At 49.7% G+C, this 27,548-nt stretch overlaps 1 protein-coding gene across 1 annotated transcript; it reads left to right on the top strand.

Annotated features, from left to right (window-relative positions):
- The first annotated feature begins 267 nt into the window (after positions 1 to 267).
- On the top strand, positions 268 to 24,413 carry HPCAL4 (hippocalcin like 4). The gene is made up of 4 exons (XM_056847449.1): positions 268 to 412; positions 20,907 to 21,076; positions 22,460 to 22,675; positions 24,075 to 24,413. The coding sequence occupies exons 2-4, from the start codon at positions 20,915 to 20,917 to the stop codon at positions 24,270 to 24,272; spliced, it is 576 nt and encodes a 191-aa protein (XP_056703427.1). The 5' UTR covers positions 268 to 412; positions 20,907 to 20,914; the 3' UTR covers positions 24,273 to 24,413.
- The last annotated feature ends 3,135 nt before the right edge of the window (positions 24,414 to 27,548 follow it).

Genomic DNA, 27,548 nt, shown 5'->3' with positions numbered 1-27,548 from the left:
GGTCCAGCGTGAGCCCCGGAGGCTGCCAGGCTGGGACTTGTCCGATGCCAAGAGGCACTGTGCCCAAGCGCTCTCCTTTCGGCCTTGGCTTGGGTCGACAGGCACAAGCAGGCAAGCAAAGACCTCCACCTGGAGCTGTTGGCAGTGACTGGCACTCGTCTCAGCCAATCAGGCTGAGAGCCGAGCCGGTGGCCCCTCCCTCCCCCAAGCTAGGAGGGGCACATAGTGATACAAGAGGAGGCGGAGAAGCGAATGCACAAGGCAGAGCAGGTGGAGGAACATACCAAGCAGCAGCAGTAGCAGCAGCTTCAGGAGGCCTCTCCTTTGGTGGATGGCTTAGGCATCCCTCCTCCTGCAGCTCAACCTTTGCACCTGGGGTTGGTACCCCCTGGGGTCAGGCAGACCCATCAAGGTAAGCAGCACCCCTAGCAACCCCAGCAGCCCCAGACATTTGGGAGGAGCATGGGGGGGGGGTGACAGGATGCTGTTTGGAGGGAGAGCAAAGCCCCCAACCCACCCCATTTTGATCATCACCAGGGCTGCAATTAAATGGCATCTGATCGGCACAATCCTGCCCTTGGGAGGCCCCTTACTAAAGGGCAGTGGGGCTTTCTTGTAGGTGGCTGGGAGCCACACTGTGCTCCCCCCTCCCCAGGATTCAGTAGGAAAAGTTGTCCTTCCTAAGGGGGGGGGATTCTGGTTTTTACAAAAAGGTTCCACTCGGTTGGTCATCAAACGCCCCTGGGTCACCTCCCCTTGGAAGCCCTGGGACTGGGATGGGATGGGGTTTTTATGGCAAAGCTGTCAGCACATGCTCAGAGCCACACTTTTCTTCCCATGCTCTTGGGCTCCTCTATGAATTTCAACATGGGTTCTAAGCCCAGGCTCAAAGCAAATAAAACTCTGGTTCTAGTCCAGCTAGGGAGGCATGAAATGCTTCCTTTACACTCTCTCACATGCACGCACACACACACACATAAACACACTCTCTCATACCTTGCGTGTTAGCCTCGGCAAGCAATGTTTTGTTCTTCCCCCGCAGCCAATCTTTCTCCCAATCCTTTCCCTCATCTCAATCCCCTTTCGAAAGGAAACAGACTTTGTGAATTTTGACGTCTGGTTTTATAAAATCTCCAAGTGGCTGGCAGGGGAGGCGGAAGAGATGGGTTTCTGCCTTTGGGAACTAGCAGATGGACAGAGGGAGGGAGCAAGAGAAGGAGGTGGGGGGTATGCGGTGGCCTCCTCTTGGCATGGTGGGGGGGGGAGAGAATTGGCAGGCTGACTTCTCTCCAAAAGACCTGGAAAGGGGAGATCTTTGTGCTTGCTTTGTGCAGATTCCCAACATTTCACAGACGAAAGGGGGGGGACCTTCTGTTTACACCCCTTATTCCTGCAACCTGAGCAGAAGCCCCCACATTGAACCCCCCCCCCCCCCACACACACACACTGCCAAAGGCTCTTCTAGGTCTTCTGCACCGGGCTTGGCTTGGCCATAAAGTCAGAGCGCCTCTCTTGCTCCTGCGGAGATTTAACTTCTGGAGACCCAGCAGAGGATGCTGTTTTTAGTGCCCATCAGCAACCACCCGCCACATTTTCAGCGAGACAAAAACAGGCAATACGCTAAGGACAGGACACAGATGAGAGAGTACGGTTCAACAGGAACTCTTGGACTGTTTGTGGTCAGTTGTCAGAACTGGGTCTCATCTGTGGATGGGGGGGGCGGGTTGGAAGGTGAATGCTGACTTGCTAGTCAGACTGCATAGAAGGATCTGCAGTCTGTGTTTCCCAAAGGCTGTGTCCAGCCATGCCTTTAGGATGTCCTTTCTTTAAAAATATAGTGTCTGTCCACCTTGCAAAGAATCCTCCAAATGTTACCTGCCCCTTTCCTTTTAACAAGCTCACTAGCCAGTCAGAGTTAAATAGCTGTTTCAGATACCAACTGCCTGGAGGGGAAAACATGTCCTTAATAAAGGCTGAATGGGATGCTGTCTACCTTAGGGTTGCCAACCTCCAGGTACTAGCTGGAGATCTCCTGCTATTACATCTTCAGCCGATAGAGATCAGTTCACCTTGAGAAAATGGCCACTTTGGCAATTGGACTCTATGGCATTGAAGTCCCTCCCCTCCCCAAACCCCACCCTCCTCCCCAAACCCCACCCTCCTCAGGCTATGCCCCAAAAACCTGCTGGTGGTGAAGAGGAACCTAGCAACCCTAGTCTACCTCCACGCCATAATTTTTTTCACCTGCCCATTTCTACACATCAGGCCTTTCTTCAAGGCACAGGGCATCTTCTCTAGGCCTTTTGGCAACCCTGTAAGTAGGTTTGCCAACTTCCAGGTAGGGGCTGGACATCTCCAGTGTGATGCAGTGTGGTGTTGGGGTTAAGAGCGGTGGACTCTAATCTGGAGAACTGGATTTGATTCCCCACTCCTCCACGTGAGCAGCGGATGCTAATCTGGTGAACCGGGTTGGTTTTCCCACTCCTATACATGAAGCCAGCTGGATGACCTTGGGCTAGTCACAGTTCTCTTCAAGCTCTCTCAGCCTCACCTGCCTCACAGGGTGTCTGTTGTGGGGAGAGAAAGGGAAGGAGATTGTAAGCCAATTTGATTCTCCTTAAAAGGTAGAGAAAATTGGGGTATAAAAACCAACTCTTCTTCTTCCTCCTCCTCTTCCTCCTCCTCTTCTTCTTCTTCCTCCTCTTCCTGGAATTACAGCTGCTCTCCAGCCAACAGATATCAGTTCCCCTGGAAAAAATGGCTGCTTTGGAGGGTGCACCCTATGGTATTCCATCCTGCTGACGCCCCTCCCTTCCCCAAACCATGCCCTCTCAAGGCTCCATCACCAAATCTCCAAGAATTTCCCAACCTGGAGTTGGCAGCCCTACTGTGAAGTCATTGGTGGCGCATTGATGGCTTTAAAAGGGCCAAAGGACAGGTTTTGTGCAAGTCTTGTTTGCCACAGGTGTCCAGGCAAGCTGCCGCTTGGAAGCCCACTGTCTGTGTTCTTCATAGAGATAAGAAAGGGCTCTCAATTAATTATCACTTCATTTTAAAACATTTTAATCCTACACCTTCTGTTGGGGAGGGATCTTTCAAGATGGCTTACAAAAGTTAAGAGTACAACAGCTTGCTAAAGCATTGGCAGAAGCAAGAATTTTTCTGATAAGAGCAACAGCTTTCATTAATATTTTAAAGTAGAGCAATAAAGTAGGGTTGCCAACCTCCAGGTGGGGCCTGAAGATCTCCCGGAGTTACAACTGATCTCCAGATGACAGCGATCAGTTCTCATGGAGAAAATGGCTGCTTTGGAGGGTGGACTCTATGGCATTACACCCCACTGAGGTCCCTCCCCAGGCTCAACCACCACCAAATGTCCAGGAATTTCTCAACCTAGAGATAACAACCCTACAAATAATCTACCATCAAACCCAGAGTCTAAAACAGCATGCATAGAAAGAAAGAGCAGAGCAGGTTCCACCCTCACCCCAGCTCAAGCCCCACATTAGCCGTCCACAATTGCTTGTGAACGCAGGAAGATCTTTGCCTGGCACCTACAGGTCAGTAAGCACAGTGCCAGGCTGCCACGGGACTGGCACTCCATGGTGCTGTTATAGAATCATAGAATCATAGAGTTGGAAGGTATCACCAGGGTCATCTAGTCCAACCCCCCAGCACAATGCAGGAATTTCACAACAACCTCCCCCACACACACACCCAGTGACCCCTACTCCATGCCCAGAAGATGCCCTCCCTCTCATCATCTGCTTAAGGTCATAGAATCAGCATTGCTGACAGATGGCCATGTAGCCTCTGCTTAAAAACCTCCAGGGAAGGAGAGCTCATCACCTCCCGAGGAAACCTGTCCCACTGAGGAACCGCCTCTAACTGTTAAAAAATTCTTCCTAATGTCTAGATAGAAACTCTTTTGGTTCTTGTAGGTTATCCGGGCTGTGTAACCGTGGTCTTGGAATTTTCTTTCCTGACGTTTTGCCAGCAGCTGTGGCAGGCATCTTCAGAGTAGTAACTACTCGAGTAGTTACTACTCTGAAGATGCCTGCCACAGCTGCTGGCAAAACGTCAGGAAAGAAAATTCCAAGACCACGGTTACACAGCCCGGATAACCTACAAGAACCAATGAACTCTGACCGTGAAAGCCTTCGACAATAGAAACTCTTTTGATTTAATTTTAACTCGGTTGTGGTCCGACCTTCTGGGGCAACAGAAAACAACTCGGCACCATCCTATATATGACAGCCCTTCAAGTACCTGAATATGGTTATCATATCCCCTCTCATATCATATCCCCTCTCCTTATCCCACCATGGTAAGCTAGGAAAACTATGACGTGGATAGATGTGGTAGTTTTTGTAAAGGATTAACCTCTGTGGGGAAAGGTCAGAGCTCAGCCCCCTCAGCATTTGAAGAAGTCCTGGTTCCTCTGATCATGTGCCAGACATTGCTAAGGAGCATGTGCAAAGGACATTTCTGGTGCACTGAAGCCCAAATTCACCCTCTGTGGATTTTTCAGCTCCAGCACAAAGATATCTTGGACTGAGCTTGCTTCAGCCCTGATCCCCCCTTCATTGTTATATGCTAGGTTGACAAATTTGCCCACTGCCCTGACCTGAATTGCCCAGGCTAACCCAATCCTGTCAGATCTCAGAAATTATGCAGGGCCAGCCCTGGTTAGTACTTGGATGGGAGACCACCAAGGAAGTCTAAGGCCGCTATGCAGAGGCAGGTGATGGCAAACTACCTCTGCTCCTCTCTTGCCTTGAAAACCTTACAGGGTCGCTCTAAGTTGGCTGCAACATGATGGCCCTTTCCACCACCACCAGCCACCATTGATTTCAGTGGGAGATCTGGATAAGTTTGCTGAAGACTGCTGTCACATGGTGACATGAAGCTGCCTTATACTGAATCAGAGCCTTGGTCCATCAAAGTCAGTGTTGTCTGTTCAGACCAGCAGCGGCTCTCCAGGGTCTCAGGCTGAGGTCTTTCACATCACCTACTTGCCTGGTCCCTTTAGCTGGAGATGCCGGGGATTGAACCTGGGACCTTCTTAGGCTGCCCCTGTGCCTCCCCGAAATGAAAAATGGAGTGTGAGAGCTTCTCTGCTGGTAAAGGTGGGCCAAAGGGGATTTGTGATTTTGGTGCCAATGCCAGAATTACAAAACAAACAAACAAACAAACAACATTGTTTTGCTTGTATCACAGGCAGGAACAAGAGGGTTTTGCTTTCGAAACTCAAATGGAAAGGAGGAAGTCTGAGAATAGATCAGTGGGGGTGGGGGAACGAGTAAGCAAAGTGAGGGAGGCACAGGCAAATTATACAGAATGGGCAGAAGACCCTCAGTCATACTCTTTTTAATGGACTGTGTGGGCAGAAAATGCACATGTGGGGGGTTACTTTCATGCTCTGGGAAAGGTAGCAAATTCTTCCCCCCCCCCACACACACACACGCACACACACACACACACACAAAATTGTGCAGTGGGGTTTTTACCCATGGGGAAGGGCTGTGGCTCAGTGGGCAAGCATCTGCTTGGCATGCAGAAGGTCCCAGGTTCAATCTCCGGCATCCTTCAGTTAAAAGAACCAGGTGATGGGAAAGACCTCAGCCTGAGACCCTGGAGAGCTGCTCCCAGTCTGAGTAGACAATACTGGACCAAGGGTCTGATTCAGTATAAGGCAGCTTCATGTGTTCACATCCTCCAGATGGATGCCTGTGAGATATGTGACATCCAGCATGGTGTAGTGGAGTAGTGGAGTCTGATCTGGGGAACCGGGTTTGATTCCCCACTCCTCCACAGGAGCAGCGGAAGTTAATCTGGTGAACTGGATTTGTTTCCCCACTCCTACACACGAAGCCAGCTGGGTAACCTTGGGCAAGTTACAGCTCTGTTAAGAGCTCCCTCAGCCCCACCTACCTCATAGGGTGTCTGTTGTGGGGAGGGGAAGGTGATTGTAAGCCTGTTTGAGTCTCCCTTAAGTGGTAGAGAAAGTCGGCATATAAAAAACCAACTCTTCCTCTCTTCTTCTTCTTCCCGTCCTTGGTAATCCAGCAAACCAAAAGGGCAAAAATGGTCATCCTTAGCATGAATGAAGTTCTTTGGAGGATTCAAAGCATTTCACGCATCTTATCTTGCAGTCCTCACAACAGTCTCAAGCAGGCTCCAAACATTGCTGATGAGGATTTAGAGCAGTTGCCAAAGGCTCGTGAGCTCGAAGCAGAGGCAAGTTTTGAACCAGGGAGGGCCTTCCTGATCATCCATGCGGATAGGATGTGGCAGCATCTCCAGCTCCTGGCCAGTCCTCTAGGGAGGCGGCTGCTGCCCTCTGCATTTGAAGTAGCAAGCTTGGTATGCACAAGCACTTCTGAACCATTGAAGCCTGTTTGTGGTCCTCAGTCCATCCTGGATGTGCAATGTTCGAATCTGTTGGACAGACAGGGCAGAGCACTTGGTCATCTACCATTGCAAGGTCTGCTATCCTTCTGTGGTGTAGTGGGTAAGAGCGGTGGTTTGGAGTGGTGGAGTCTGAACTGGAGAACTGGGTTTGATTCCGCACTCCTCTACATGAGCGGTGGAGGCTAATCTGGTGAACTGGATTTGTTTCCCCACTCCTGCACATGAAGCCGGCTGGGTGACCTTGGGCTAGTCACACTCTCTCATCTCCACCTACCTCACAAGGTGTCTGTTGTGGGGAGGGGAAGAGAAGGCGGTTGTAAGCCGGTTTGATTCTTCCTTAAGCGGTAGGGAAAGCCGGCATATAAAAACCAACTCTTCTTCTTCTTTGTGTGACTGAATGTAGTTGTTGTTTATCAAGCTTATTGATAGGGTTGCCAGCTCCTGGTTGGGAAATACTCAGATATTTTGGGGGTGGAGCCTGAGGAGGGCGGGGTTTGGGGAGGGATTTCAATGCCATAGAGTCTAATTGCCAAAGCAGTCATTTTCTCCAGGTGACCGATCTCTATTGACTGGAGATCAGTTGTAATAGCAGGGGCTCTCCAGCTAGTACCTGGAGGTTGGCAACCCTACTTATTGAGGGCACTGGTGTTAAAATAATTACTCTTATTGCTTTAACATTTTCTCCTTTCCTATGCCATCTTTCAATTTGGGGGCCACTCCATTTTCTTGAGACTACAAGGGGCATAGAATTCCAACTAGACAGGGGCTGAAACTTCACTTACCTGCCCTCCATTCTCGAAAAGTCACCTACAAGGCCTGGTGACTTTTACCAAGCTCTTGGCTTCTGTTTTGTTTTGGCTTTGCAAGCTACTGTCCCTCACAGTTGCAGAGAAAGAGTTGAACAGCTGAAGGCTGACAATAAAGAGCAGGTCTGAGCCAAAAGATGCGGTGTGACACCATTGGGCCTCAGAGAGCTTCCTGTCTTTCCCCAGGTGCTCCCTGGTCTATTGTCCTGTCCTCCCCTGGCCACCTTCTGCCTGTCCTCCTCTACCATCCCAATCCCAGAAATATCCATGCCACAAATGGGACATGTACAAGTTCATACAAAAATTGATCTTTCCCTTCTAGAAAGGGTGAAATAAACCCTAAACAAACCAAGGGGTTAAAGTAGGGTTGCCAGGTCCCTCTTTGCCACCGACGGGAGGTTTTGAGGGCGGAGCCTGAGGAGGGTGCAGTTTGGGGAGGGACTTCAATGCCGTAGAGTCCAATTGCCAAAGCGGCCATTTTTGCCAGGTGAAATGATCTCTCTCAGCTGAAGACAAGCTGTAATAGCGGGAGATCAAAAATAAACACAGATCGGTAAAAATACAACTGACCGTCTGTCAGTTGTATTTTTACTGATCTGTGTTTATTTTTTATCTACTTCCTTATACTGAACACAGAGGTGTCAGGTTTCTCTATCAGTACCTGGAGGTTGGCAACTCTAGATTGGGGACATCCCATGACTTGTTCATGCATGCAGTGGATGGCTGCAGAAAGAGGTTCCACTTAATAAAACAATGTGGCCTCTTTCTCACAGCAATGGAGAAGGTTGCCAGCTCTGGAATGGGAAATTCCTGGAGATCTGAGAAGTGGAGCCTGGGGAATAGGGTTGACAACTCCAAGTTGAGAAATACTTGGAGATTTTGAGGGTGGAGGCTGATGAGGGCCAGGTTTGGGGAGGTGAGTGACTTCAATGCCAGAGACTCCAATTGCCAATGTGGAAATTTTCTCCCCCTGAACTGATCTCTATTGGCTGGAGATCAGTTGTAATGGCGGGAGATCTCCAACTAGTACCTGGAGGTTGGCAACCCTAGGTTAAAGGCAACACAAACAGGCCTTTTCAGCTGCCCAGTTCATACATCTCCTGGGCGGGTCATGCAAATAGGGAGACCATTACAACAGGTTACCTGTTCTCTTATGCAAAAACGCTTATACTTTGCCCCAGGCAGCACAGAAGGCCTGTGTGACTGCCCCATAGGGAGAGGAGGATTTGATTTCAGTGGGAGGCTGGCTGAGGCAAAAGTGTCTCCTTGAAACTGGGCTTCTGCCCACGCAAACAGCAACACAAGTCTTGTTTGAACTGGGTTGCTCTGCATGCAAAGTCCCAAGGATGAGTGCTTTTTGCCTCTTTACCATCACATTTCACCAAGCCTAATTTCAGCCCTGTCCTAGATGGCCCAGGCTAGCCCGATCTCATCAGATCTTGGCAGCGAAGCAGGGTCAGCCCTGGTTAGCACTTGAATGGAAGTCCAAGGTTGCTATGCAGAGGCAGGCAATGGCAAACCCCCTCTGTTAACCTTTTGCCTTGAAAACCCTAAGGCAAGAATCCCGCTGCAAGGTGACGGCACTCCCCGCCACCAGTTTCTGCAACTTGTCCACCGGACAGTGATTCTTTGAGCTAAGCACAAATCAACATCCGCAGCCCAGTAGTATTTCTGACTTGGGTTAAGAGCAGAGGTCTGTGTCCATTCCCAGGAAACAGACACACTTGGGTGGCATCAGGGCCTATGGTACCGTTAGGCGAACTAGGCAGTCACCTAAGGCGCACACCTCAGAGGGGCGCAAAACCGGCCTGAGAGGCACAGTTTTAAAAAGATTCGTTTCTTGAAAAAAAAAGGCAACTGACAATTTATATATATTTTTATTTTAAGATAAGTACCACAACAGTGTTATGGAATATAATTAATTATAAAGTCTTATAAAAAGTTTTATACTTTTATTTTTTCTACAAGACATCTGTTTTTGAAAATTAGTTAGCAATGGGGGGGGGCACAAGTAGTTAGGCTTGCCTAGGGCACAAAAATGACTGGCACCAGCCCTGGGTGTCATGAAGCAAAGGAGGAGCTCAGCATGTGGGGACAGGAATGGAAAGGAAGCAGCATAAAGGATCCTGTACAACGACAGGGTGCCGCCAGGGGAAAAGCCAGGGGGCATCTAGATGGCTCAAATGTGGGAGAGCAGGACAGCTGCTCCACAGCTTCTGGTCTCTCCAGCCCAGCTGCATAGGGCGCTTCAGTCTAATGGAGCGTGCCACAGCTGGCCAGTGTGGTCCACGTGGCTAGCTTCCTTTACGACTGCAAGGGGAGGGGATGCAGAAAGGGTTTGGGGGATAAACCTGATGGAAGAACAGAGAAGCCCCCTATCCAGACATGCAGTTTTGCCCCCCGCCCATTTTGAGCAGAAAGCACCCCCCCCAAATTAAGCCTGATGATATCTCCAATTTGTTCTTGTTCATCTCAGCTGCTTCTTCATTCTGATTTCCTATGTTATCCACATTTATGTTAAGCTGTCCAAGAGCTGACCTTGTTAAATCAATGCAAAACACTTTGCAAGACAGCTTGGGTGTTGTTTTTTTGCAGGGCAGATTCCTCCTGGAACTGACCATTAAGACTCAAATCTAGCATGAAGGGAACTTGATTAACTTGTTTCTTTTAGAATAATACATATAAGGCATAAATACACTTTTGAATAGAATGACATACACCTGTGATGTCAAGAAACGTTTAACTATTTCTTTTTCTTTATTATTAACTGCAATTACAAGGGAGGTGGGAGGCAGAAAACAGCATAGACTCACCCAGTATAATATGTAACATGTTAGATTTGTGAATGTTATTGGTATGTATTGTTTTGTATTGGGGAGTGATGTATTGTGAAAGTGAAAATATATTTTTTTAGAAGACTCAATCTAGCCCAGCATTCTGTTTCCAACAGATGCCACTGGGAAGCCCCTAAGCCCAATGGCAACAGCCCCCCTCTTCCCAGCATCTGGCTTCAGAGATATACAGCCTCTGTTTATGGAGGCTCTATTTAGCAATTAGCGATCCCAAGGTGCAGATAAGCTGCAGTACTGAAGTCAAAAGCTCTGCTTCTCCCAACGGAAGTCGGTTTCAGGTAGCCGGTTCAAGGCTGACTCAGCCTTCCACCCTTCTGAGGTCGGTAAAACGAGTACCCAGCTTGCTGGGAGTAAAGTGTAGAGGACTGGGGAGACAATGGCAAACCACTCCATAAACATAGTCTGCCTAGTAACGTCATGATGTAATGTCACCCCAAGGGTCAGTAACGATGACCCAGTGCTTGCACAGGGGACTACCTTTACCTATTCAGCAATTATTGTTAATCCAGTCCCTCCCCTTCCATATCTTGTGGCAGAGGGTTCTGTAAGTTAATTAAGAAGAGTATAACAAAGTAATTTCTTTCATAAATCCTGTATCTGTCCTGACATGGATGGCTAGCCTGATCTTGTCAGACCTCAGAAGCTAAGCAGGGTGGGCCCTGGTTAGTACTTGGATGGGAGACCACCAAGGAAGTCCAAGGTTCTACATGGAGGCAGGCAATGGCAAGCCACCTCTGTTTGTCTCTTGCTTTGAAAACCCTACAGGGTTGCCGTATGTCGGCTATGACAGGCTGACAACTTCCACCACCATCCTGATCCTAACTGGCAACCCATTTCATTTGATAAACCCTCCCCCCACCCCCAGTTCTAGTCTTACAGCAGATGGAGAAAAATTATTTCACTGCAGCAGTCGTGATTTGATAACGTAGCCCTTTTGTCATCTATTTTTGTTCAGAAGCCTCCGTGCTCTAGCCTTTCACAGTAGGGTAGGTGTACAAACCCCTTGATAATTTGCATTGCCCTTTCCCCTCTACTAATTACTTAATCTAAGGCAGTAGAAAAGGGCAAGAGTCCAGTAGCACCTTAAAGACTAACAAAAATATTTTCTGGTAGGGTATGAGCTTTCATGAGCCACAGCTCACTTCTTCAGATACAGCTAGAATGTGATGGATTCACATTCTAGCTGTATCTGAAGAAGTGAGCTGTGGCTCACGAAAGCTCATACCCTACCAGAAAATATTTTTGTTAGTCTTTAAGGTGCTACTGGACTCTTGCCCTTTTCTACTACTGCACACAGACTAACACGGCTACCCACTGTGAATTAATCTAAGGCTTTTAACATGACACTGCCTCGTTTGCAAGTTACTTTAAACTTTGCTAAACAGCTGCCTTATACTGGGGAAGACCAGGATTCTGTTTAGCCCAATCCTGGCAGCCCAATGTCTCAAGCAGGGATCTTTCTCAGACCCACTCCATGAGCTCTTTCTAACTGCAGGTTTTGGGGGCTTATGCTTGCAGAGTGTGAGCCTTACTCCTGAAAGAGAGGCCCTTCCTAAATCACCAATCACAAAATGCCAGTCTGGATTTAGCAAGCCAACTATGCAAGATGTAAGCCATTCTTTGCAACAAACATTAACAATACTAGAAAGCTACTATTTTCTTGCAGAAGTTAGCTCACGTGCAGCAAAAGAGGGGGGGAATTCTATTAGAATGTTTACAAAGTAGAATCACGAAGACACATATGAACAGTGGGTTTTTTTCCATACTGGAATGGATGAAAATCTCCACCTGCATGTCCTAATTGTGTGTGTGTGTCGGGGGGGGGGGTCACTTTTAATGACTTGGGCTAAACAGTGGAGAAATAGAGAAGGGATGGAGTGCCTATAAGCTCCCTCTTCTGGATGCTGAAAAGTTGGCAGGTATGAAGGAGGAGTAAATGGGGGCTTCTGGTTTATTTATTTTATGTTAGCTATTTATACCCCACTTTTCTTCTCAATAGGACCCAAAGTGGCTTACAATTTTTCCCCTTCTCCATTTTATCTTCACAACAACCCTGTAAGGAATGTTAGACTGAGAGCATAGGACTGGTCCAAGGTCGCCCAGCAAGCTTGCAAGGGAGAGTGGGGATTTGAACCTGGGGTTCCCAGATCCTAGTCTGACACTCTAACTGCCATACTGGCTCTTGTTTATTGCGCTGGCTTCTTGTTGATCTTATGCCAAGACCATCATGATCTTTCCTCTCCCTTGTTACAGCACCACCACCACCCAATTTAGGGGAAGCAAGGCTCTTTGGGGGCAAGCCTCCAGCCTGCCCCTGTGAGCGTCAAAAACTATTTCCTCGGGATGTCACTTGGTTCCGAAATTAGAGGAAACAAGTGCAGCTCAAAGTACTTACAGAGAATCTAATATAGTAAGTTGCTTAAAGGGGAAGAAATGTTGGATGTTCATTGTTTCTGTTCCAAGTTCTTTACCTAGAAGATAAAATGATTTTCCCTTGTGCCAGAAGTGGTGTCTTCTCTTCATGGCCGGAGCAATAAAAGATCCCTGGAAGTAGGAAACAAGGCGAACATGGAGGCACACAAGGATGAAAGAGTTGGCGGGTAGCTCAGGGATGCTGGCTGCTGCCACCGCTGAGGATAATTTTGCTACAGTGCAACTGTTGCCATGGCAACCTCCTCAGCACCAGTTGCTATATGTAATAGGATAATGAGATGATTGCCCCTCCTTTCCCAGCTCCTGAATCTCATCCTGAAAATAAACACCCCAGTAAAGACTTGGGGTGGGGTGGGGGAGACAACATTAAAGGTCCAAAATGCTATGTGAAGGGGGAGGGGATCCTCTGATATAATCTTTATACTATTTTGAAGAATCGGTTGCTAATGTGGTAGCTCAGAACAAAAATTACAGGGACAATAAAGTAACACCTTGACTAGGACTGATCAAGGTTCACGATGTTGGATGTAAGCTTCAGAATTACACAGAGCTCTTCCTCCTGCTGTATGTTCTCCAAAATGTAAATGGGACTATCTCTCTTCTAAAAAAAATACCCTTTTCACTATTTAGATTTGATTCCACTATTTAGATGTTTCACTATTTAGATTTGATTTCACTATTTAGATTTGCGTGGTGTGGTGGTTAACAGCAGTGGTTTGGAGCGGTGGACTCTGATCTGGAGAACCGGGTTTGAATCCCCACTCCTCCACATGAGCAGCAGAGGCTAATCTGGTGAACTTGATTTTGTTTCCCCACTCCTACACATGAAGCCAGCTGGGTGACCTTGGGCTAGTCACAGTTCTGTTAGAGCTCTCTCAGCCCCACCTACCTCACAGGGTGTCTGTTGTGGGGAGGGGAAGGGAAGGTGATTGATTATAAGCTGGTTTGAGTCTCCCTTAAGTGGTAGAGAAAGTCAGCATATAAAAACCAACTCTTCTTCTTTTAGTCGAACACCCAGCCCTAGAAAGAGTTCTGTGTAACTTAAAATCTTGCATATTACTTTACTGATAAATTCCTTCATTCTTTTCAAAGTAGAAAGTCCTGGGTATATGCATCCCATTTTCCCACTTGAAATCCTGTGGTTTGTGCAAGAGAACCCCCAGTTTGCCTTCAGTGGGGGGGGGATAAGGGATTGAAACCTAGACTTCCTCCCTCCAAACCCACCAGTCTCTCACTTCACCACTCAGGACTCAGTTTGAGGCAGGCTCACAAAAGCTTGAACTTTGTGTCTGAATGCTAAGCTCTGGTCCATATCAAATAATAAAACAAGAACTCAGTGCCCTTGAGCATGTACAGACTGCATTTCATATGACACTGCCTCATGCGGAGGCAAAAGACTGCTCCAACTAGCTGGCTGTTGTCTGCTCTGGGGACAGAAGCCTTTGCCAGCCAAGGTGATGCTTGAAAAACCAAACCTGGGACCTTCTGTATGCAACGGAAAGGAACCCTCCCCATCATTAACTGCACAGGGCTACTTCACACATAAAGGTAGTAGAATATTACAATAAAATAATAAAAACTGCCACCATAAAATTATCAGTTTAAAAACAAGCCATAAAAACAAGGCAAAGAGATAAAACGGCATAAAACAACATCCAGTGGGTTAAAAAGATATGCATAAACAAGCAGGCTTTCGATGGTGGAACCACTCACTTAAAAGCCTGAGTGAAAATAAATGTTTTGTCCTGGTTACTAAAGGTAGGTGTCAGGCTAACTTCAAGGGGCAGGTTGTTCCAAAGGTGCAGTGCCACCACTGAAAAAGCCCTGGCTCTGGTTACCACTTTCCTCACTTCTGCAGGTGAAGCAAAGAGAGCAGGGCTTGTGAGGAAGATCATGGCTGATGGGCTGGACATTTTTTTTGCCATCAAGTCACAGCTGTTTTATGGAGACCCCTGGTGAGGCTTTCAAGGCAAGAGATGTACAGAGGTGGTTTGCCATTGCCTGCCTCATCACGACCCATGGAGGTCTCCCATCCACATACTGGCATGCTTAGCTTCTGAGATCTGATGAGATCAGGCTAGCCTGGGCTATCCAGGTCAGGGCAATTGGATATTAAAGGGGCTCTAAAGCAGCAAGGCAAGGCATCTTCCATAAGCAGGGTGGAAAATGTACATCTGCCAGACTGTTTAACAAATGAGGTTCATTGGCCCTCTTCTGCCCCTTCTCAGGACACATGAACACATGAAGCTGCCTTATACTAAATCAGGCCCTTGGTCCATCAAAGTCAGTATTGTCTACTCTGACCAGCAGCCACTCTCCAGGGTCTCAGGAAGAGGACTTTTACATCACCTACTTGCCTAGTCCCTTTAACGGGAGATGCCGGGGATTGAACCTGGGACCTTCTGCAAGCCAAGCAGATGGTCTACCACTGAGCCACGGCCCCTCCACAGGCACTCCAAGGCATTGGGGCTGACAGAAGAACATGCTGCTGCAGTGTCGTTTCTTTCTGTGCTAGTTGGGTTGAGGCTCAGAAGCAACAACTTTGTGCAGATCAGATTGTGCCACCCTGTAATGCTGGATGTTGCCTGTATCCAGGTGGCAACATTGCATGCTCCCCACTTACTATGTGCAGGACCATGAGCTGTCATTATTGTTTGGACCTTCTGCCATTCTCTCACAGGGAGACTGTTCAGCTTCTGCTGCACAGGTTGCTGGGATACCCATTTGCAGAGCTGCACTCCCTGGCCCAGGAAGAGGGAATTCTGACACAAGAAAAGCTGCAACACTTGAAAATTCCCTCTCCTGTACAGCCATTAACGGCACAGAGGGGTTGTGTTGTCCTCCTTTGTATCTGACCACCCGCAGGCTACACACACCACTGTGGTGTTGTCGCACACGGTGCATTGTGGATGAGGGCCAGGGCAGGATGGAACTATCAATGTGGATATTTCTTCTTGCCCTGGAAATCTGAGGCACCTCTCTAGAGCATAGGTGTGCTTCTCTGAAGCTTGCTTTGTTGTCAGTGCTCCCTCTCAACAAACCATGGAAATATAGTTCCATAAGTGACTAGATTCAGTTTGTTACTCAGAGGTCTGTGCTTGCATCCTTACCAACTGGATGCCTGCTCCTTTCGTTAAAGTGCTAGCTCCGCTTTAATGAATCCCACTTGTCAATAAAGCAGAGACAGCAATTACTATGATACTGGAGCTGTTTTTTTAATGCCAGCCTAGTTGCCATGTTGGCCCAGGCTAGAAGAACCTGGTCAGCCCAGGCTAGAAAAAGAGTTGGTTTTTAATATGCTGACTTTCTCTACCACTTAAGGGAGAATCAAACCAGCTTACAATCACCTTCCCTTCCCCTCCTCACAACAGACACCCCGTGAGGTAGGTCGGGCTGAGAGAGCTGTGACTAGCCCAAGGTCACCCAGCTGGCTTCATGTTTAGGAGTGGGGAAACCAACCCGGTTCACCAGATTAGAGTCCGCTGCTCATGTGGAGGAGTGGGGAATCAAACCCACTTCTCCAGATTAGAGTCCACCACTCCAAACCACCACTCTTAACCCACCACACTGGCTCTCACCACGCTACCCCAATGTTGTGTTGTCTCAGAAGTTAAGCAGGGCCAGCCCCAGTTAGTACTTGATGGGAGACCACCAAGGAAGACCAGGGTTGCTACGCAGAGACAGGCAATGGCAAACCACCTCTGTTCACCTTTCGCCTGAAAACCCTATGTGGGTTGCAGTAAGTCAGCTGCAACTTGACGACTCTTTCCACCACCAGTTGCCATGTACGTTACCTCAGAAGCAAGTCCTATGGTGCTCCAGCACTAGTCATGTGCTTAGGAAGCTTTTGTGTTGTTGCAAAGACACAAGCAGCACCCCCACCCCCCAGTTACATCTCATGCTTCTAGCAAGAGATGCAACCAGGTGGGGGCCCTTCTCAGCCTGCAAGTAAAAGGATGTTTAAAGAGTGTCATGCTAGCACCATGGTCAGTTCTCACCAGCAAGAAGAAGAGCTGGTTTTTATATGCCAACTTTCTCACTTAAGGAAGAATCAAACCGGCTTACAATCTCCTTCCCTTCCCCTCCCCACAAGACACCCTGAGAGGTAGGTGGGGCTGAGAGAGCGTGACTAGCCCAAGGTCACCCAGCTGGTTTCATGTGCAGGAGTGGGGAAACAAATCCAGTTCACCAGATTAGCCTCCTCCGCTCATGTGGAGGAGTGGGGAATCAAACTTGGTTCTCCAGATTAGAGCCCACTGCTCCAAACCACCGCTCTTAACCACTACACCACGCTGGCAAGGGTTTGCTAAGGCTGCTCTTGCTATCTGGCAACAGAGAACTCATCTCTTGCCTGGGCCAGTGTCTATATTCACTATATGCGATGGGAAATTCCTGCCTGGGGCCACTTGCGTCGTGGAGAGCAGTTTGCTCAGCCAGCAGCGGCCCTCTGTGTGTGGCCAGAGTTGTGCAGGATGACAGCAAGTGGCTGGCGAGGGAAAGGGGGAGGGGCAATAGATGCTTTTCCCTGGCAGGTGAGTTTGCCACAGATTTCCTGTAGAATGCTAATATCTGCAGGGAAGATGCATACTTTGCCTGGAAATTCACTGGGCCATGCAGAGGCTATGTGCATGTGGTGGACAGCATGCGTCCACCAGATACACATCTCCCCTCCAAACATGGTAGTGTCCCACATAGGATGCCTGCCAAGCCAGTTGCAAACTCATTGCATGCAAAAAACAAACACAAAAGAAATGGGGCTAGAAGAATAATCTCTTCTACAGGGCTGATGCACAGGAATGTGTGCTCTGGGGATAGCAGGGCAGGCTGACACAAGAGCGGAGTACAGACGCAAGCAGCGTGGTGAAAAATGAGCAGAATGTAAAGCAGATGTGAACACATTTGCAAAAAAGTCCTGCGCTCTTGTGACAAGAAAGGCCTAATTCACAAAAGCCTGTGCTGAAATAATAAAACCTAATCAGCCTTTAAGATGCCACCAGACTTCTGTTTGTTTGATTTTCTATGGGGGCTGCCAGTGATTACCTGTTTGGAAGGGAAAGGCACTTTGCCCATGCTTGAAAGCATTCACTTTTGCCATCATCACATGGCCCAGCCCTGGGCCAGTGTCTATATTTACTGTTCTTATGATGGCCTAGCCCATCTTATGATGGGCTGGGCCATGTGATGATAATAAGAATATTATTATTATTATCATACCATGTGATGATAATAAGAATATTATGTTCTTATGATGGCCCAGCCCATCATAAGAACATAAGAAAGGCCCTGCTGTATCAGACCAAGGTCCATCAAGTCCAGCAGTCTGTTCGCACAGTGGCCAACCAGGTGCCTCTAGGAAGACCACAAACAAGACGACTGCAGCATTATCCTGCCTGTGTTCCACAGCACCTAATATAATGGGCATGCTCCTCTGATACTGTGGAGAACAGTATGCAACATGATTAGTATCCATTTTGACTAGCAGCCATAGAATATATCCACTCCCCTCTTAAAGCCTTCCAAGTTGGCAGCCATTACCACATCCTGGGGCAGGGAGTTCCACAATTTAACTATGAGTTGTGTGAAAAAAATACTTCCTTTTATTTGTGTTGAGTCTCTCACCCTCCAACTTCAACAGATGACCCCATGTTCTGGTATTATGAGAGAGGGAGAAAAGCTTCTCCCTGTCCACATTCTCTCCATACCATGCATAATTTTATAGACCTCTTAACTGCCTTCTTTCCAAGCTGAACAGCGTTTTAACCACTCCTCATAGGGCAGTTGCTCTAGCCCCCTGATCATTTTGGTTGCTCTTTTCTGCACCTTTGTTCAGGTGTGGTGACCATCCTGTGCCTTGGTCCTTGAACGACCGCTTGTGGCCCAGAGGCCTTGGACACTGAGCAGTCAGTGGCTCAGGGAATTGGAGCCATTTTCAGTCCAGCTTTTGCGAGGAAAGGGAAAGTCTGGCCGGGATCAAAACCTGGCACTAGAGACAACTGAGGAAGAGGGCGGCCAGGGGCATGTAGGCACAGGTCTCTACAAGGGGAACTGGGCGGAAGAGAAGGGAGGGGAGGCGAGAAACTGAGGCAAGAAAGGCTGGGGCAAGAGGGACTGGGCACAACTGGTAAATAGGGTTGCCGGCTCCAGGTTGGGAAATACCTGGAGATTTTTGGGGTGAAGCCTGAAAAAGGCAGGGTTTAAGGAGGGACTTCAAAGCCATAGAGTCCATTTGCCAAAGAGGCCGTTTTCTCCAGGTGAACTGGTCTCCATCGGTTGGTGATCAGCTGTAATGGCAGGAGATCTCCAGCCAGGGTTGCCAACCTCCAGGTACTAGCTGGAGGTCTCCCGCTATTACAACTGATCTCCAGCCAACAGGGATCCGTTCCCCTGGATAAAATGGCCCCTTTGGCCACCGGACTCCATGGCTGGTAGCGAAGCGGGACCCGGCAACCCGATCTCCAGCGATTACCTGGAGGTTAGGAACTCTGCTGGTGAAACTAGCGCGACGGGCCGCCCCAAAGCTCTCCGGCCTCGCCCTGGTGGGGGATTCGGCATGCTGGGGTGGGGTGGGGGGCGAATCCTCTGCATCCGACTCCGGTGGAGCTCCGTGCACGCCTGGTTGAAGGAAGGAAGCAGGCGCGTGTTTGCCTCGACCCACGCGGGGAGCCCCGTCGCTCGCCCGCCTCTCCTTGCCGCCAGAGGTTCTGCTAGCCTCGGTCGCCGTCGGCCCCCTTGGCGGGCCTGAGCACGTGGGCGTCGGGGTCCGCCGGCTTGCGCAGGGTCGCCGGGTCCCTCTTCGCCACCGGCGGGAGGTTTGGGGGGGGGGAGCCGGAGGAGGGGGGGGGTTTGGGGAGGGGCGGGACTTCGGTGCCGTCGAGGCCAATGGCCAAAGTGGCCCTTTTCTCCAGGGGAACGGGTCTCTTACCGGCTGGAGATCAGTTGTAGTAGCGGGAGATCTCCAGCCGCTTCCGGGAGGTTGGCAACCCTTCCTCGGTAGCCGCTTTTTTGTGCGGGCAGTGGGATGTGCGTCGCTGGTCCCCATCCTTTGATGGGGCTAAGGAGAGATGGGGGGGGCGCGTGTAGACCGTCAGACAGACGCACGGAGAAGGAGGCGGTGTGCAGGGCTGGCGTTCGCACCTGGCTCCTACTACGCGCGGTCGGTTTTTTGCCTGGGGGGCCGCGCGATCCCTCCCCTGGCCGCCCCCCTTCCTTTCTACCCCCTTCGTCCCTCCGCGCAGGGCTGAGTTTTGCTGCGGACGCGCCTGGCATACGAAGCCGGTGCCAAGAGGAAGAGCCTCGCTCGCCACCACAGCTTGGGGTGGGGCTGGCAGCCTTTGGCCGGCTCCGGGCCAGGAAGGGCTTCACCTGCTGGCTCCGGGTTGGTAAAGGCACAGGAGCAGGCCCGGGCTCTCTTTCGGGGCTGCTGCCTGCGCCCATCGCCCTTTCTTCTTGCCAGGTGTGCCAAATGCAGAAACCTCGGTAATAGCTGCCAGCAGTAAAAATTCAGCGCGGAGAACCACCGCGTTGGCATGGCTGCAGGTGCTGCTGAGAAAAAGGACCATGTGGCCAGCCAGTCCTTTCTCCCCTCCCTCCCCATGCTGGGGCTGTGCTTTTCTTTCCCCCCCCCCCTTGCTGTAAGGTAGGGTTGCCAGGTCCCTCTTCGCCACTGGTGGGAGGTTTTTGGGGCGGAGCCTGAGGAGGGCGAGGTTTGGGGAGGGACTTCAATGCCATAGAGTCCAATTGCCAACGCGGCCATTTTCTCCAGGTGAACCGATCTCTCTCGGCTGGAGATCAGTTGTAATAGCAGGAGATCGCCAGCTAGTACCTGGAGGTTGGCACCCGTACTGGAAGGCCTTCCTTTGCAGGGGTTGCTGAAACCCATAGTGTAGTTAGGGAATGTTGTAACCCCTTCCTATTTCGTTGTGACTCTTTGCAATAATGGTATTGCCAGATCAATGGGGTATCACTGTCCTAGCTTTCTTTTAGGGGGGTTGCAGTTTTCTGTTGGGCTCGGGAGGCCAAAGGATCCAAAGAACTGTTGCCAAAATTCATTGGAGGAAGAAAGACAGAATTCTGCATCACTGTGCAGTATCAAGTAGCCGCTGTCAAACAGTTCGCTGCTGCACCAACATTTATCTCTATGTCATGGAATGCTTTTCCTGCCTTTTCCTGTATGTCTGGCGACTCTTGAAAGCACAGGAGCAGCCAGGTCGCTTCTCCTGGTCAGTTGGCAACCCTGGCGCAGCGAAGGATGTGGTTCCATTCATTTCGCCTTGTGCGCACCCCTCCTTGCTTTTGGTCTTGGTAAACAACTGACACGTACCCCTTGCAGTGCAGGGAGGGGGGAGGCCAAGCGGAGAGAATCCCAGCTCTTTTGCGACCACTGACACGTTGCTTTTTCCAGAACCAACAATGGGCAAACACAACAGTAAGCTGGCCCCTGAGATGTTAGACGACCTGGTGAGGAGCACAGAATTCAATGAGCAGGAGCTGAAGCAATGGTACAAAGGCTTCCTGAAAGACTGCCCCACGGGCATCCTCAATCTGGATGAATTCCAGCAACTCTATATCAAGGTATCGGGGGTGGGGGGGACACACCAACACATGAAGCTGCCTTCTACTGAGTCAGACCCTGGGTCCATCAAAGTCAGCATTGTCTACTCCGACCGGCAGCTGCTCTCCAGGTTCTCAGGCAGGGGTCTTTCACATCACCTACCTACCTAGTCCCTTTAACTGGAGATGCCGGGGATTGAACCTGGGACCTTCTGCATGCCAAGCAGATGCTGTACCACTGAGCCACAGCCCCAAGGGGAAGGGGACCAGTGGGCTGTTCCCTAATGCAGGGCTGGGAGTGAGCGGCCCTGGAGATCCTCATGGGCCTAGCTGTCAGGACAGTGTCCTAAGGACACAGTCTGCGTGATGAACACAGAATTGGAGAATGGACAAAATGTGTGAATTCCTTCATCCGGGGTTCCCAGGTGTAGTGCCCTGGCACTTTCTAACCCCTTTACTGGTGCCCACCAAGTGTCTTTAGAAAATGGGAGCCACCAGCTGGGGCTTTTGCCCAGCAGGACTTCTGATTGGCGGTGCAGATTTTTTTTAAAGCATTGCTTTGGTAGCACCTAACCTCCACAGCAAAAAAGGATTTTCACTGTGTGCCTGAACTTAAGCTGTGTGTATGCAGGGAAATATTTTAAAACAATAGGTTCGTTTAAAAAGGCCTCCTGTTAAAAGGATCTTCTGCCTGAAAGGTCCAAGAGTTACTATTGGAGTTATGTCACGAGGGGCAGCCGTGTTAGTCTGTTACTAGCAGTAGAAAAGAGTAGGAGTTCAGTAGCACCTTAAAGACTAACAAAATATCTGGCAGGGTATGAGCTTTCGTGAGCCACAGCTCACGAAAGCTCAGACCCTGCCAGAAATTTTGTTAGTCTTTAAGGTGCTGCTGAACTACTCTTTTCGATTGGAGTTATGCGTAACCTCACTCCTTGACATTCTGTGGTTGGCTCCGCCTCCTGTGGCAGCCATTTTGTGGTTGCGCCCGCCACCTTGTGTCAGAACTCCAGAGGTGCTTCCAGGTTCAAAAAGGTGGGAGACCCCTGCCTGAAACTATTTCTGCTGCTTTTTTGGGGACATCTGTATTTTATCCTGCCCTCCCTGCAAGGTGCAGAATACATGATTCTTCCTCCTTCCACTTTGACTTCACAACAGCCCTATAACGTAGGCTAGGCTGAAAGCGAATAACTGGCCCACGGTCACCCAATGAGTTTCATGGCGACCAGGGATTTGAGCCTGTGTCTCCTGAGACCTAATCAAATATTCAGACCTAGTTGACGGACATAGCTTCTCTGACATTCTCTACCCAACACGTGAACGTGTTTGTAGGAATGTTTCCTGTCAGGCTCTTGCAGATGTTGCTAACAGGGCCGCTCTTCTCCTGCCTTCTCTCTCTCTCTGCAGTTTTTCCCTTATGGGGATGCATCCAAGTTTGCTCAGCACGCTTTCCGCACGTTTGACAAGAACGGTGACGGGACGATCGACTTCCGGGAGTTCATCTGCGCGCTGTCTGTCACTTCCCGGGGGAGCTTTGAGCAGAAGCTGAACTGGGCCTTTGAGATGTACGATCTGGACGGCGACGGCAAGATAACGCGCTTGGAGATGCTGGAGATCATCGAGGTATCTAGAGGGGCAGTGGGGATGTTATCTGTGTATGCATTTCCTTGGGACCCTTCCTGAGCAACTTTTATTATTGGCTCAGGAGCACACAAAAAGGATTCTGTGCCAGAATGGATAGTTCTCTTCCCAGGAATCCCTGTGTGCTGTCTGCAGTCTCCCGATGACCCTATCTGGCCCCGTGAAGGCATCTCTGACTTTTGAACCCAGAAAGAGGGTTTGGCCCCTGTGTTTGGCCTGGGACACCCCCCCCCCCCAGTAAGGGAGCTATTAAACTGTGAAATTCTCTGGCACTGGAGGCAGTGATGGCTGTGAGCTTTAAGAGGGAGGGAGGCAGATTCATGAGGAGAGGCCCATCAGCGGCTTCTAACCATGGTGGCTAAAGGGAGCCTCCATACACAGAGCCAGCAAACCTCCATGCACAGAGCCAGCGTGGTGTAGTGGTTAAGAGCGGTGGTTTGGAGCTGTGGACTCTTAATCTGGAGAACTGGGTTTGATTCCCTACTCTTCCACATGAATGGCAGACTCTAATCTGGTGAACTGGGGTTGGTTTCCACACTCCTATTCACAAAGCCAGCTAGGTGACCTTGGGCAAGTCACAGCTCTCTTGGAGCTCTCTCAGTCCCACCTACCTCACAGGGTGTCTGTTGTGGGGTAGGGAAGAGAAGGTGATTGTAAGATGATTTGATTATTCCTTAAGTGGTAGAGAAAGTCATATAAAAACCAACTCTTCTCCTCCTCCTCTGACAAGCACTTCTGGGAGGCAGCAGCTTAGTAGGGCCTTGCCTCTCTGCCCTGTGTTGCTCTCCAGGGCAACTGGTTGGCCACTCTGTGAACAGTATGCTAGACTAGATCGGCTACTGTTCTGATCCAGCAGGCTCTACTTAGGTTCCCAGATTTTATTTACTAAAACATTTATACCCTGACTTTCCTTGTGATTCAAGGCAGCTTACAACGGTCGTTAAAAGACAAAACCGGAACAAAATAAAGACCCCAAATGTCTCCTTCCCACCCCCATTCTTTAAAGATGCCTGCCGTTCCCCAGCCCCTCAAGTGCCCTGGCAAATGGGCAAGCTTTACGGTGCCTCCTGAAGATCTCCATGGAGGGGCTCCCCTCATCTCTTCAGGGGACTCATTTCACAGAGATGGATCCACGATGGAAAAGGCCCAGGCTCTGGTCGATGAGAACCGGACCACCCTAAATGGTGGGATAGTCAACAGATGGCTTCCTGATGACCGTAGCTGGTGCACAGGGACACATAGAGGGTGACGGTCCTTCAAATATTTGGGCCCCAGGCTGTAATGTTACTCCCTTCCCCCCTGTTGTGTTTTGAGCTGTTGGGCCAGACTGTGCCAAAGAGCCCCCATCTCAGCCCACCCACCCCTTCCCTTCCCTCTTCAGGCTATCTACAAGATGGTGGGCACTGTCATCATGATGAGAATGAACCAAGATGGGCTGACCCCCCAGCAACGCGTCGACAAGATCTTCACCAAGATGGACAAGGACAAAGATGACCAGATCACCCTGGAGGAGTTCAAGGAAGCTGCCAAGAGTGACCCCTCCATTGTCCTCTTGCTCCAGTGCGACATGCAGAAATAGAGGGGGTCAGGGGGCCTGGCATGCGATCCTGCCCTCCCCTCCCCGGCCTTGCGTCTTCTTGTCCCCTTCTTCTCAGAGCTGCAGACTCCACTCCCTGAGGCCGGTTGGGCTTTCTCTGCATGGCCTCTTCAGCCCAACCGAGTCCCCCTCAAGTGAACCCATCTGACATCGACACAACACGTACAAGTTCTTTTCAGGCAATATTCTCGAGCCTTGCCCCAGATCTCTTGTCAGGTTTTGAGTCTTTCTCGGTCTCAGATCTGCCGCCCCAAAACATGTCTAGTGCCATCTCACCTTATCCCACAATTCATCCCCCTCTTCTTTTCCACCCTGAACACCTGGCGTTCCCCAAGACCATGCCAGCAAACCTACTTTTGGTGGCCTGCCTAAATCCATGATTCTTGATGCAAGATATTGTAATCCCCAAGTTCTGCTCGGCTGCCCAATTTCTCTAGTTCCAGGGAGCCTCTCTTCCCTTTCGTGGCCTGCAACATAATCTTGAGACATGGCCCTGAATGGCACATCTAGTGTGTTCTTTCCCTTTACTGTTCTGGAAGCCTCCTCTCCCCCACCCCAATTCCCTGAAGCCCCAAATGGGAATGGTTCATCCACTCCCCCCACCCCGACTGCTTACTTCCCCTCCCACTTCTTGTTGCCGTGAACAGCCAAGGGCAGATGTAAAACATCTGGCTTTTATAAGTTGAGGAAAAGAGATTCCCCCCCTCGACTCCCTTCATGTAAAACAGAGTGACATTTGCTATAGAAGTAAGTGTTGCCATTAGTCAGAAGTGGCTCAGAGTAATTTTAGTGGTGTGTCAAAAACACAAATTCTCTTGTTCTTAATGACATTTGAATCTCAATCGGTCAGCTTGAAAATCCCTATGCTAAGGGAGGGTGGAAGAATATGCTTTCCAAAAGGGCTAAAAGAGACAGTGCTTGGCAAGTGGAACATGCTGTCGGGTTCTGGTACTCCCTACCCAAGGGATTTCCCCACTACCCAATGAGACAGACTGGTTTGGGCATCCCCTTCTTCTTAAAAATTAGCTCTGGTGCATTTTAGTTGGTGGCCCTGGGAGCTCCATGATGCATCGAACTTGGGGATTGCTAGAAACTGTTTTTTCTAGGGCTAAATCTTCAGTGCTGGAAGAACGTTCTTGCATTCTGAAGGAAAAGAATAGTTTTTGCTTTTGCTTTTCCCTCTTCTGCCCCCTGGGATGAACAGAGAGTGCACAAGCAAGCATTTGGAGTGTTAAAATTGCTGGCTGGCATTTTCTGTGCCGACTTTTCTCTGAGGGCTGAACTGGTACCCCCTGGTTTGTGTGCTGCTTCTCTTCTCCCCCCCCCCTCCTCACCTGGATTGCGTTTGACCCAGGGTAGGTTGGCCATGCGGAGCTGTCACCAGTCACTCAGCTTGAACCTTGCCTGCAACTGTGATGGAAGCCGTGTTACCCTGGGGACGATGTAGGTGAACAAGGCCAAAAGAGAGCAGCAGCTCCAATAATGGGCAGAGCCAAGTAAGAAGGAGGCGCTCCTGGGAGATCATGACCTTGAGATGATCTGGAGCAGGCTGGTGGAGTGGGAGGGAGCTTGCCCTGTGGGCTGTCCACAGGGCTCTCGGCAGACCCATATCTCAGAGGGAAGGGCCTCCAGACCAGCATTCCAGGAGATCACTGCTAAGCTTCTCCTCCCCCCTCCCCACCAGCCCCTCTACCTCTGCCCTTCAGCATCCCCCTCCAGGACTGAAGATTATTCTTGGGTATGTGTTACAGTCTGTTTGTTGTGGTTTTGAATATTGTAATAATTGTTTACAAACCGTGGTGTTATTTTTTTTTTAAACGGGGAAAAAAATAAAATGTGTCCAACTCGGTGGCTTCTTCTTACCCCTCTGCCCTAGCGAGAGAACGGGGTTGTGGAACGTGCCGTCAAGATGCAGCTGACTCAGAGCGACTCCGTGGGGTCTTCAAGGCAAGAGACGAACAGAGGTGGCTTGCCATTGCCTGCCTCTGCGTAGCAACCCAAGACTTTGTTGGTGGTCTCCCATCTAAGCATAGTTAAATTGTGGAACTCCCTGCCCCAGGATGTGATGACTGCCAACTTGGAAGGCTTTAAGAGGGGAGTGAACATGTTCATGGAGGAGAGGGCTATTCAGGGCTACTATTAAAAATGGATGCTAGTCATGATGCATACGTATTCTCTCCAGGATCAGAGGAGCATGCCTATTATATTAGGTGCTGTGCAACACAGGCAGGATGCTGCTGTTGCAGTCTTGTTTGTGGGCTTCCTAGAGGCACCTGGTTGGCCACTGTGTGAACAGACTGCTGGACTTGATGGACCTTGGTCTGATCCAGCATGGCTTTTCTTATGTTCTTACTACAGAGGGCCAGCCCTGATTAGTTTCCAAGTTCTGATGATATCGGGCCATCCAGGTCAGGGCAGCAATGAAACTGGCACACCTTAATTTGGAGAGGGTATCTGTCATACCATAAATTAGCTGAGGTTTTTTTTTATTATTATTATTTTACTGCGCTTCAGTTTTCCTTTTCCTGCCAACCACTCCCAGCCAGTCTCTGCCACTCTAGCCCATGAGGGAACAGAAGTTCGGAGTCTGAACTTAAACCTTCTAGGCCAGTCCAAGCCTCTACAACACCAGCCAAGCACTTTTCTTCCCCCCCCCAGGCTAAGTATTGTGTGTCTGCCCATGGAGCAGAGTGTTAAGCTGCAGTACTGCAGTCAAAAGCTCTGCTCACGACCGGAGGTCGATCCCGACGGAAGTCGGTTTCAGGTAGCCGGCTCAAGGTTGACTCAGCCTTCCATCTTTCCGAGGTCAGTAAAACAAGTACCCGGCTTGCTGGGGGTAAAGGGAAGATGACTGGTGAAGGCACTGGCAAACCACCCTATAAACAAAGTCTGCCTAGGAAACGGAATGTGATGTCACCCCATGGGTCAGGAATTACCCGGTGCTTGCACAGGGGACCTTTACCTTTTTAAGTATTGTGTAGCTCAGGCTAAAATCAAAAGCAATAATAGATTCGACCACTAAACTACTCCAGAACCCAAAACGGGGGGGCGGGGAGAAGACCTGTGAGTGTGACAAATTTGACACATTAGATGCTGGTTTTGTTTGAAACACTCAGGCCATTTATGCAGGGTCAGTTTTGATGCTCAAAGCTCTTTTTTAAAACGCAACCTTTAAAATGCCGATTCACAGTCCAATTCACGGTCCACCCTCCCACTCGCCTGCTCCTTCGTTCTTTCATTTGCATAGCTATTAGCAAC

Source organism: Euleptes europaea, chromosome 3, assembly GCF_029931775.1.
Source record: "Euleptes europaea isolate rEulEur1 chromosome 3, rEulEur1.hap1, whole genome shotgun sequence".
NCBI classification, from domain to species: Eukaryota; Metazoa; Chordata; class Lepidosauria; order Squamata; family Sphaerodactylidae; genus Euleptes; species Euleptes europaea.
Note: the sequence above shows the minus strand (reverse complement) of the source record. Positions and strands in the feature narration are given on the sequence as shown.